Source organism: Helianthus annuus, chromosome 10 (genome assembly GCF_002127325.2).
Source record: "Helianthus annuus cultivar XRQ/B chromosome 10, HanXRQr2.0-SUNRISE, whole genome shotgun sequence".
Lineage (NCBI taxonomy): Eukaryota > Viridiplantae > Streptophyta > Magnoliopsida > Asterales > Asteraceae > Helianthus > Helianthus annuus.
In genome coordinates, this window is record NC_035442.2 from 72,499,611 (window position 1) to 72,512,866 (window position 13,256).

Below are 13,256 nucleotides of genomic sequence, written 5' to 3' on the forward strand. Positions count from 1 at the left end.
CCTAAGGTTTACGAAGAACATGTTCGGAATAAGTAAAGACCTTGTATAGCATATTTACTAGCTTATGTTTTATGTTAATGAAATTTCCTTAGTTTGATTTTGTATGTCTCTTATAATATGTTCAACCGGTATAATGGCATATAGACAAATAAAGTTACAAATTAAACAAAGGGCTTATGCGTATTTTGATCATGACGATTAGGTTTTAAATTAAGGCTATAGTATGACTAATGGGGGTCCTGAGTCGCATAATGATTCAACGTTGTATTTCTCTGCTATAGTACTTGTTTAAAGCTAAAATGAGTGTTAACTCCTGATCAGGCTTATCTAATGCTCATAGTAAATGATTACTCGGCTAAGTGGGAGAATGTAAGATTAAATATATTATGTTTTAGTATTTAATCTAGTAGCCATTATAATCATTTACATAATATAGATCAAAATATATAATAACCTATTAAATAATTAGATGGTAATTGTTGATGAACCATATTACCCTTATTAACTAATTAGGTTTCCTCTTGGGTGCTTATAAAAGGAGACTTATGTAGAGGTTCTAAGGTTAGACACATAACCTAATTCTCATAACATCATAATCGACCCTCTTCTCCAAAACCGATACCCTTTTCGGTTTCATCATCACCATCATCAGTTTGCACCCTAAGGAGGAACCAGATCACACTGACAAACATGTCGAACTCGATGGCATCTTCTCTTACTGGATTCTCCACTGCACTGTCTGCTGTAACATGTATGTTTTCATGTTTTCCATCATGTTTAAAACAAAACTGATTCAACATGCTGAGATTATTGAAGAATCTCAGGAGGCAGTTAATGAAGAAGAATGTTGTGTTGATAAAGTTTCTATAAATTCTGATGCTTCTAATTCTATAGCTGATGAAATTTGTACTAATTTTGCAGAAAGATATTTTAGCAGTTGCTAAGAGTAAGTTTGACATAATACCATGTGAAGTCTGTGCGGAAAATGAATATTTTTTCAAACAAAAACACACAGTACTTGAGAAAAAGATTATTTTTTGAACAAAACCTGTGTTGAGGTGGCTCAAAAAGAAGAATTTCTTGAACAAAAAATCAAAGAAACGGTTGAATTTGTAGAATATTTTAATCAAACTTACTCAGAGTTTGAGAAAAAAGAACTGTGTCTGATTCGAAAATGCAAAAAAAATTCTTGAAAAAGAAAAGGTTTTGAAACAAAAAGAAGAAGAGCTGACACAAAAATGCAATGGTTTTAAAAAAGAAAATGAAATTTTAAAGCAGAAGTGTTCAGCAAAATACAGCGAGTGTAATAAAAAAGAAAATATTGTTCGGGAGCTGCAAAAAGAATATGATGTGATGAAATATTCACATCACCGAATGAAAGAAGCATATGATAATATAAAAAGTGAAATTAAACGTCTTAAACAAAGAAACTTAAAATATGCTAAAAATACCAAATTTCTTGAAGCCAATTATAAAGACAAACAATTGACAGTAAATGACTATATTGATTAAGTTGCTGAGCTAAAACGTGAATTGGCTGAAAAAGAAAAGAATAATAATAAACTACAGAGTTATCATGCATCTCCATATATTCTTGAACGTATTTTCAATATTACACCTGATGAGAATGGCTCTGAAAAGGAAAAGAATAAAAAAGGTACTGGATCAGAATATCATCAGGTTCCACCACTGCCGGAAGGAAATTGTACTTTCTATGATGATGAGAAGGTGGAAAAGGCAATAAATATGGTTGATCAGTTGCTTGAAAATATTGATGTGAGTTACACCAAATCTGATGCTGGTGGATCAGAGGTGGTAAGAAATATTGATGTGTTCTTCAGGTACATGAGTTCGGCTTCCGGGATTTTGGCTTGTGTTGTCATGTGGTTGTGTGATGCGATTGTAATTAAATAATGTTTGTACACTTTTAAACTACTTTTGGGACCGTCTGTAATAAGAACCCTAAGGGTCAAACAACTATGATGTGGTTGTGACGTATGTTTGAAACTTAAAACTTATGTTTAAAACAAACCAAATGTCCAACATAAATATTGCATCGACCACTAAGACATTTATGGGTACCAACCTCTGTCACAACCACATTTGTATTTCCGCTATGACGCTTTTAGGGTGTGACAAGTGACGGTTGGGGTTGTGGTGACGGTGGATGGTGGAGTATTGGCGATGTGGGGTGAGATGAACATAAAGGATATCATGGGTTCTTTTAGATATAAGACTAATTTTTTATTAGACTAAAATACATTTCTCACTTATATTTCTACTTTGTCACGTGAATGGCCAAGATTACTTCATATCCTTTCTAAAAAGATCAATCTTCCTATTTGATCATTTCCCTAATAAATTAATCCCCTAATTATCTTGGGTTTTATAATTTTAATGTTTAATAATCATCATTCAAACCTATTAACCTAACACTTTTCTTCACTTCTAAAAGTAAACTACTCATTCCATACAAAGCGCTACCATTTTCTCCATTCCATAATGGAATACTAAAGAATGGTTTTCTTTAGTTCCTAATCGCTTATCGGTTATCATTTCCCACGACATATATATTATTTTAAGTGTCGTAAATAGTTGCATACAAAAAGTAGGTAATATATACAAGTGATGAACAAACATAACAACATATAAAAAGTATTGAATAAAGCAGTCGTATCGTATCTATTGTTTATATTTATAATCATGGTATAACATATTATACCATAACCATAAACATAAGACGATACAATACCACACTACTGTATTTCAGTACGCGAAAACCTAATTTACAAGGGAAACGTTATTTCATCAAGTCAGGCGGTTCGGCTTCCTTCATACCTCAACTCCAATCCTTTCTGCAATCTGCAACAAGATACAAACCGTTACATAAAATAGAAATGTTTATACGCAAAATTCGACGCATTGACAATAAGCAAATGGATCATACCTCCTTGAAGGAATGCACATCACTGCCCCATAACCAAGCGTCACAGCCAGCATCACGGGCGCCCCATATATCGTTCCTCCGGTCATCGCCTACGTGGACTGCATCCTCGGCTTCTACTCCTAACAACTCGCATGCTTTTAGGAATATCATAGGATTCGGTTTCTCTGCTGCAACCTAGAGAACACGGGTCGTTATTAATATATGACTGTAGAGGTTACAAAACAAGTTGGAAGACAGGTCAAACGGGTTCAGGTCATAGCCAGGAACTATTATGTGCAGTTGAAATGTCAAAACACTCTTTAAAGAAATACAACAGAAATGAAGTAAAGAGATCAGATGACATACTTCCGCTGAAACGGCCAAAGCATCGAACCAGTGATCACAGTTGAGAGCGCGCAGCAGAGGTCTCAATCGCGTGTCAAAATTTGAGACGATTGCCAGCTTTACACCTGCCTTTTTCAGAGCCTTGAACACTTTCTCAGCATTTGGATCACAGAGATGCCATGCCTTTTGATGCAAACCGAATTAAGTTAGATGTACAGTTATTATGGATACAATAATATGCCGAAAGTAGAAGAAGAATAAACCTTTTCTGTGGTATAATAGTTATAAAGCTCCTCAAAATATTGAGAATCAGAACAGCCCGTTGATGAACTAACTATATGTTGCCAGAAAGGCCTTCCATCATCTACGTATCTGTTTATTTGATGAACATAAAGCAAAAAAAATAAGATCAAAATAAATACTATGAATCAAAAAATTTTTTTATTTCTTTTTGTATAATTTTCAATGTTAGGATCTATCATTTATTCATCTTTGTACATAAAACATAAAACTGTTTTATAAACATGAGGTAGAAAGTAGTTAAACGAGTCGTAATCATGTTTAAAACTTATGTTGTGCGCGCCGTCAGAAACCTGTTAAACCTGTTAAGACACGATTTGCCAGCCTTACAATTTTGGGGGTCAGAATCACTTCCTGGGCTAAAACCATGACTGTAGTTAATTCAGGTTATGTTTTCCATCCAAAAACACAAACATGCTCAAACTTTTCATGAGGTAAAAGTAGCAAACTTGCTAACTTATATGTATGTATAAGTGGCGATGCCGGAATTGCGTAAGAAAATGTGTTATATTTAACAGATTGTGAACTTTTTAATTGACTAGAGTTACAACCAACTCTATAATCCACATGCTTGACTCACTCAAGAATATGTGTCAACTTCAAAATGGTGCTCGAGCATTTTGGACCGTTCATTCGGGTCACTCATTTCGACTTTACCCCCTTTTTTTAAATGCACTTCTATTTATCTATTTAATGTAAATTCTTCAAACTTGCAACACATAAATACAAAATCAATAAACCAAAACACACTCCATCAATTAACACAAACATCCACACATAACTAACCCCAAACACAAATTCACCAAAATAAACAATTAAGCACTCCATCAATTAACACATAACACAAAACACATAAATGCAAATCCAATAAACCAAAACACAAACACATCCACACATAAATAACCCTAAACACAAATTCACTACAAAAAAAAAAAACCCCTCCGTCAATTAACAAAAACACCTAAATGCACTCCATCCTCCATCAATTAACACAAACACATCCACACAAAACAACCTCTAAATTGAAAAAAATAATAATAATTAAATAAATGCACATAATAATCAATCTGCTGACCTGATCCGAGATCTTCCCCACGGCTGCTCATAAGCTCTCCTGTACCTCCTCAATATCTCATCTTCACTAAAACTCACTCCATATTTCTCCCCAATCTTCCTATAAATCTACAAACAAACAAACCCTAATTCAACAAATTCCATAAAATCAACAAACAAAATCAAAATTGATCAAACTAACCTGAGCCATAGGCTGAGAGGGAACAACGAGAGTACCAACAGCATCAACCAACAGAGCTTTATGCGTGATTCCACCATTCATCGATTTCCTGTAACTTTCGTAAGAATCCGGCTCCGTTTCAAGGGACGCTACTGCGGATGAGTAATTGCGGTGCCCATGACCCGAAACCCGACCCGGATACGGTGTTGTTCGGATCGTTTTAAGGATGCGACTGAATTTTGTTATGCGAATCGACATTGATTATAATTGTGTAAAGTTCATTTGAGTTTTATGAAATGAAATGAAGATGATTTTGTAGTTGGTTATTTCAGGGAGAATTTTTGTTTGTGTTGTTTCGAACTAGTGGTGGTATATAGACGACGAGAAATTGGGGACAATTTTTTTGTATTCTTATTTGTTTCACCCTTTTGGTTTCGTAATTTAACATTTTAGTCCCTCAACTTGTGATTTTGGCATTCGGTCATTCGGGTCGGGTTGGAGCTAATGGGTGTTGATTGATTGTTGAAAAACGCTCCCCTTCACTAGGGTTGTAAACGAATCGAACGTTCAGCGAACAGTTCGTGAACCGTTCGGCGGGAAGTTCGTTTATGTTCGTTCGATTAGCTTAACGAACGAACACAGACAAAAAATTTTGTTCGGTTAGCTCAGCGAACGAACACGAACACATGTCTCGTTCGTTCGACTACGTTCGTGAACGTTCGGTAATATGTTCGGTTACGTTCGTTTGTCTTGGTTTGATTATATTAAAATAATAATACTAATAATAATAATAATAATAATAATAATAATAATAATAATAATAATAATAATAATAATAAACATTTTATCAAAACATATTGAAAACTTGAAACCCTATTTTTTTTTTCTAAGTTAGCTAACATTTGGACATTCTAAGACCTTTTTTTGGGGTAATTATGTCTAAGTTAGTTAAACATGATTCATCGTGTAGTGGTGTAGTAGACTTCTTGTGTTTTGATTTATCATTTGATGGTTGTATTTAACTACTTATATCTAATGTTTAAGGATAACAATATTTTTATTTTTATTTTCAAGTTAAATGTTCGTTTTCGTTCATTTTTATTTGCTTGCGTTTGTTCGTGTTCGAGACTAGTGTTCACGAACTGTTCGTGAACAACTGAATTTCCTTAACGAACGAACACGAACATAAACTTATGTTCGGTATGTGTTCGTGAACAGTTCGCGAACATGTTAATTCCCTTAACGAACGAACACGAACATGGTCTTGTTCGTGTTCGTTCGGTTCGTTTACAACTCTACCCTTCACCGTTCTTCGCCCCATTTTCAAAATTTAAAAATGCTAAGATGCACTCCGAGTTTAGGCTACTTTTACCACTTAAGTTCAAAAATGAATTTTTTTATATGTGGGTCTCTAAGATTTTATTTTTGTTGCCATTTTCATCTGGTAAATTGAGTTAAAATTTTATGTTAACTTCTCTTCTTCTTTTTTGTCGTTTTCCTCATTTAATAAAAAAATAATAGCATAAATGAAGCTTATATCCTTAATATAAATGAGGAGATCGATAAAAAGGGATAAGTTAACTATAAATCTAACTTAGTTTGCCAATCGGATGAAAATGACAACAAAAATGAAACCTCAGTCACCTAGATACAAAAGGTTTCATTTTTTAATAAAGTGACCTAAACTCGGTACTATTCTGGCATTTTACTCTTTAAAAATTTAGTGAAAACATCACAACATCCCGTACATCATCTTTATCTATACCTCATAAAATTTAACAACAACCGACACACTCCCCCTAAATTTTAAAAGTTACTATTCATACTTATATCATCATATCTCACACACATACACGTATATAAAAATAAATAAATAAATAATAAAAATTGAATACAGAGATAGATATAATGAATGGGATTTGGAATCTTCTTTTTATAAACGAGAGATAAATTTTAAGATATATGGTTTTTAGTTAAATTATAAGGCTAAGATGTATGAGGGGGATGGAATGCCACCTAGATGGTGGATGATGTGCTACACCATCTCCGTTAGGAAACCATTATGGTTAGTATGGATTAAACCATGACAACATGCACCTCCTTTTCCTTAATTAATTAAATATATTTTACACAAAATAAATTTTAAAAAAATGGGGATGGTGGTTTAAGTAATGACCACACCATATAGGATAGTGACGTAACATGGCACTAATATGGAAAATAACGATGGTCTTGAAGGTCATGAACACACTTATATAACCTAAGATAGAAGATGGTGGAAGAGATGTGAATTGTCCTAATTGAAACTCACTATGAATGGTGGGTTCTGCTAACATGAGTCGCTATCTTCTAATTGGTTTAGAGGGCGATGGTTTTTTTTTTCTCTTGAGTTGGTTTTTAGGATACATACAATCGCATGCCAGATTAAACACAAAATCAGTGGTAACCAGGGGCGATGCTTTGAAGGGGTTAGGAGGGGCGCCCGATCCTCTGAACTTTTCGGCCAGTAGTATTATATATGTAGTTTTCGTATAAAAATTTTTGGATATATATGTTTTCGACCTCCCGGTTCTATAGAAATTTTTTGGTATATACGTTTTCGACTCCCCTGTAAAAAATTTCACGTTTCGCCATTGGTGGTAGCCACTTGGGCCCAAATAATATGTTAGGCTCGGTTGTTAATAGTTTATTGAATTAATTTGTTAAATATGTTGGGTTTGGTTGTTAGTAATTATTTAATTAATTTGTTAATTATTTTGTTTCTTGTTAGGCTTGGAAACTTTTATCGAGCATTCGTTTTTATAGTTTTCTATCTTGTAAAACACATCTTGCTATCCATTTGCGTGTGTCTCTTTCGGTTGTTATAGCGACTTCAGTCATCATACTAGTACTGTAACAAATCGAACCGATACTAACCGAATATCTGCCTAAACACGTGAAAAAGCCCACTACTTGAATAATTGTAGAGTTAGAATGGGTTATCAACAACGAAAGACAATAAGTTTAAACGAGAGCTTATATCAAAATTAAAATTCAAAATTTAAATAAGAAATTAAGATAATTATTAAATGGTTTTGGCTTGCTATAAAATTAAAAAATGATACCCTTAAATTTCTAATAAGCATGGCCTAACTATATTCATAGTTTTCATTTTTTTTTCTAAACCCAATAATATTTAATTACATGAATTAAATCTTTAACATGAGTCATTAACTTCAAAGCTAAAACATATATGAAGAAACACTAAGTTAAAAGGATGTTTAGACTAGGTTTGATAAGTTGGAGACTCTTCCAATCATATTGAGTTTTTGAGGATGCCCTGACTTGCAAAATCAAAACCACCATTAGGCTCATTACAAGAAGAGGAAGATGGAGGTTCACCCTCCGCTATGAAAATAAGTATTGTATCTCTTTAGATATGAGTGTAATATAAGAGTGAGATTAAAGAGCATGGAATGAATCATTTGAAAAGGAGAAGTGGTGAGAAAAGATTGGATGAGACGTTGCTTTCGCAATACCCTTTTGGTCAACTTTGTGCTAACCATTAGTAGTAGAAGAGGTGTAACAGCTCTCAAATTTTTCCGACAACACATAATCAAACCCTGAACATGCGTGCCGAAAACTGGATCGAAAAATAATAAAAATTGAGTTTTGCTTCTCGTCGCGTGTTGCGATAGAATCTATGAAGCCTGTCGCGTGGCGCGACAGGGTAAGATTCCTGCAAGACACGTGTCACCTCCAGATGACACGTGGCAGGTGACTTGGCCCTACTTGGCATCGTCACGTGTCGCAACAGATTCCCCTTTGGATGTCACGTAGTGCGACATAGCCAGATTCCATCCGGATAAACATGGCCCCTTCGCGTGTCGCGACTGGGAAACCATGCACCGACGTGTGGCGCGACGGCGTAATTTTCCAGCTATAAATAGAGCAGTTCTTGGGCATTACAAATTACTCATATTCGACTTCTGAATCTCTTTATCTCGTTTCTCTATTCCCGAATCTCTGTCTCAGTTCTAGTGTTCGAAACCCTAATCGCTGAAATGATGCCCTGTCCGATTGATCGGAAACCCTAGCAACGAAAAACTGAAGTTCTACCTAAATAAGGTGATACTTTACACGTTGCGGTTTTGATCTTATGATTATCATTAAAGTTTGATTTGGTTTCTTACACTAACTAGAACTTACCCGGGAGCAGTTAAGAAAACTTAATAGCCAAGGAAACTTAATAGCTAAGGAAACTTAACAAGTAAGTAAGTTGATTAGTTAAACAACTAAGTAAGTTAATTAGTTAAACAACTAAGTAAGCTAATCAATTAAACAACTAAGTATGCTAATCAACTAAACAATTAAGTAAACTTAATAATTAAGGAAACTATATGAGGAGGTGTATATGGGGTAAATAACATCTGAGGAGGTGTATATAGGGTAAGTAGCACCTGGGGGAAGGTGTATATGAGGAGATAGCACATAGGGAAGGTATATATGGGGTAAGAAAACTTCCTAACTAAGAAAGGCATATGCCTTGCCTATAAATAGGAAGCCTAGGACTTCATTTTTCCTTGCTAATTTCTTCGTTTCTTCTCTCTATACGTTGGTGTTCTAACCAATAATCACTAATATGATATTCTCTCTGATCGATCAGAGAACCAACCAACGAACGCCGAAACTCTGCCTAAATAAGGCGAGACTTTGTGAATATACCTTGTGGTTTTGATCTCGTGACCATCGTTAGGTTTGATTTGATTTTACACTAATACTTAATTATTAGAAGACTCGGAACTATAAACTTACTACTAATCAAGATGCTTAGTTTAGGCTTAGAATCAGAAGGCCTGTTTAATCAGAACTATAGACTTACAAGGTGAGTCATTCTCTTTTATCAAATGATTTCAAAACTCTAAATCTTTTCCAATTGTTACTTATATTACAGTGATCAAGTCTTTGTATTCTTACCAGAAAAACTATTGTTAGTATGTGAGGTTTTGTATACACTACTTGATAGACTTCACTAGTTGGGAGAATGACTCACAGTGATATGACCACGGTTGTCGAGTGACAAATACCTTTGAGTAGTTGTAAGATATAAATAAATGTAAGAACTCTTAATGTTGTAATTATAAGAAAGTTTCTTTTTATACAAATGAGTGTACTCCCCAGTATTTCCCACTGTTCAAATGTTTTTAAACATGTTTGTGGTGATTTACGGTAAATCTAAATAAGAGTTGTTATGCGGCAACAAAAGGCTTAAAGGAGTGGCTTGTTTTATCAGTTAAGTTAAGAAACATTGTTTTCGGGTTTATTCCTATTAAAAGCTTTTATGTAATACGTGGGTTTTACCCACATTTGTTATAAATAAATTCCGGATTTTATAAACTCTGATGTTTTTCCTAACTCAACGATCCTGATGAAATTTCTGCTGCAATGTTTTCAAAATAACCACTGGTAGCACTTGATTGTTCATGGCTCCCGTCTAGGGTGTGGTCGCGGGTTGTGACAAGAGGGGTGTGTGGATTAGCAAAACGTCAATGGTCAGACGTACGTATTAGGGTGTGCTTGTGGTCTCCTCTGTGTTAACCGCTAGTGGTGACTCTGAAGAACAGGTTTGTCAATAGTTAGACGTCGCTATCAAGATTGTCTTGTGGTCTTTTATGTGATAACTGCTAGTGGTGACTGAGAGGAACGGAGATCCGTGGAACGTCATTGACCAGATATCGTTATTCATATGTCCTTGTGGTCTTCTCTGTGTCTGACATTTCTGACGTGGCATGTTGCCCCCCCCCCCCCCCCAAATTGCTTGTCTTTGCCTTTTCTGAGATATGGGCCGGACCCACAGGGTTTGGGCTCATATCTCTTGAACATGTATAATATAAAATGCTATAAATTTCACCAACACAAAGTAACTAAAAATTGGCAAATAACTAACTTTAGAATGAAATTGTTTGGAAAAAAATCGTCACTTACTGTTGGATAGCAAAAACTAAAAATGCTTGTATAAAATATGTTAAAGTTAAACAGCGGTAACGCAATATATTGTCTTCTTTAAGATTATATCACAAACACTAGTATGACATTAGCTATTTGTCCGATAGCATCGATTAAAAATTTAATATGTTAATACTCACTAGTATGAGTTTGCCGCTCCAAAGATATAATAAATAAAAATAGTATAAAGACATTCACAATGCATGTGCAACGAATGTGTCATCAATTCAACAGAACAAATCAATAATGTATTCTTACAAGTTTCTTATGTTTTATTAATATTTTGGGCAAAATAATCAATTTTATATGTATATAATGAAATGGTTTTGTCAATGTTACTAAACTCAGATTACGTTATATATTTTTTTAAATTCTTCATGATAAATATTTGTGTAAAAAAGTAAGAACTATTAAAAAATGTAAAGAGAGCTATCAAAACAAATGTATTGCCAACAATGAATTTCATTTTTTATTAAGAACTATTAAAAAATGTAAAGAGAGCTATCAAAACAAATGTATTGCCAACTATGAATTTTCATTTTTTATTAAAGAAATGTAAAGAGAGCTATCAAAACAAATGTACTGCCAACTATGAATTTCATTTTTTATTAAAAAAATGTAAAGAGAGCTATCAAAACAAATGTATTGTTAACTATGAATTTCATTTTTTAAAAACCGACGAGTGAAGATACATAGAGGGTTTATACAGTATAATATTAATAAAAACCATCATACTTTATATTTGTTTACGAAAAAAGTCTTTTAATATTGTTTTGTTATATTAAAGCTTTTATTTATACATGTAAAAAACATGAAAAAGGTCATTCAAGTCAATTTTTCTATATTAAGTTTCAATAAACTACAATTTCACATCATGTGGTTGACCCCAGCTGACATGTTTACACAATATTTTAAAATTTCATCAACTTTACACCCCATCGTTTCTAATATGCATCAATCTTGGACTCTCACTTTAACTGTTCTTGGACTCTCACTTTAACTGTTAGAAGTAGAGGTATTTTCGTAATCTTATATTTGTTCATCTTCAATCCCAATTCCATCCATTTTTGTAACTACAAGATCAGACCCCCCCTCTCTCTCTCTCTCTATACCTTCTTCTCTCTCACTAAAATTGAGGTTAGATTCAATAGCGAGGCAATAAGATTGACTAATCGCAAGTTTCAATTTGATGAACACAAACTATTCGAATCAAACAACAATATCACCAATAGAAATCTCAAACGTAGCAGTAGTGACCACCGCATCACCCAACATCGTCGCTATCACCATCGCCTCCCACCCAAACCCCCACCGCACCTCTAGTCAAAATCGGAGCAAATTCAAATTCTAAATCTAAACCCCCACCACGATTCTCATTCGCCGCCGTCACCCACCTTCGCCGCCACCACCGTTGTCACCACCTGGCGCCACCACCCACCTTTGTCCCCGCCACCACCGTCGTCGCCGCCACCTCCAATCACCGCCACCACCCACCTTCAATCATCGTCGCGATCATTTCCACTGCCATCTCTGATCACCGCCACCGTCGCCACCCACCTCCACCACCGCCACTACCACCTGCGACTACCGTCATCGTCGTCGCCGCTACCACCTCTGACCACCGCCACCGCTGCCACCACCACCACCGCTGTCACCACTCGTCGTCGTCTCCACCCACCATCACCGCCCATCACTGACCACCTCTATCTGATTTTATTTCTTTGTCTTTTCTCGCATATCAAACAACAAAAAGGGTAAATTACACTTTTCGTCCTTTATGTTTGTATCACATTGCAATGGATAGCCTTTAACTTCAATAATTACAGTCACAGTCCCTTATTTGTAAAACCCGTTACACTTACGTCCTTTAGCACTAACCAGGTTAAAATTTTAAGTTAAGTCTATTCACATGAGGGTAGTTTAGTCGTTTTACCAATTTAATTAAAAATAGTTTAATTAAAAACTAATATATATATATAGGGTGGGGTTCTAGAGTGAACACTAGTGTATTTGCGAACTGAGTGAACAAATCTTGGCCATTGATCTACACACGTGTATGGTCAGGATCTCATCATCAAATCGTAAAATACACTAGTGTATTTCAACATCAAATCATAGTCATTGATCTACACGCGTGTATGGCCAGGATTAGTTCACTCAGTTTGCAAGCTACACTAGTGTTCACTCTTGAACCTAATCCTATATATATATATATATATATATATATATATATATATATATATATATATATATATATATATATATATATATATATATATATATATATATAGGGGACCGCTAGAATGAGAACCACCCCGAGTTGTAAGAACCGCGAGAACCACACCATCCGGGTCGCCGTTTACCACGATTTTTTTTACAACTAGATGTGTGTATTATAAACACATCCGTAAAAAAAAAAAATTTAAACGCCGCGCCCGAGGGGGTAGTTTTTTACACCACAAGTTT

General features: G+C 34.8%; 1 protein-coding gene across 1 annotated transcript; it reads right to left on the reverse strand.

Annotated features, from left to right (window-relative positions):
- Positions 1 to 2,549: 2,549 nt before the first annotated feature.
- On the reverse strand, positions 2,550 to 5,166 carry LOC110884898 (haloacid dehalogenase-like hydrolase domain-containing protein 3). The gene is made up of 6 exons (XM_022132600.2): positions 4,827 to 5,166; positions 4,647 to 4,753; positions 3,535 to 3,643; positions 3,293 to 3,454; positions 2,948 to 3,121; positions 2,550 to 2,862 (listed from the first exon to the last, which is right to left on the reverse strand). The coding sequence occupies exons 1-6, from the start codon at positions 5,061 to 5,063 to the stop codon at positions 2,833 to 2,835; spliced, it is 819 nt and encodes a 272-aa protein (XP_021988292.1). The 5' UTR covers positions 5,064 to 5,166; the 3' UTR covers positions 2,550 to 2,832.
- Positions 5,167 to 13,256: the final 8,090 nt, after the last annotated feature.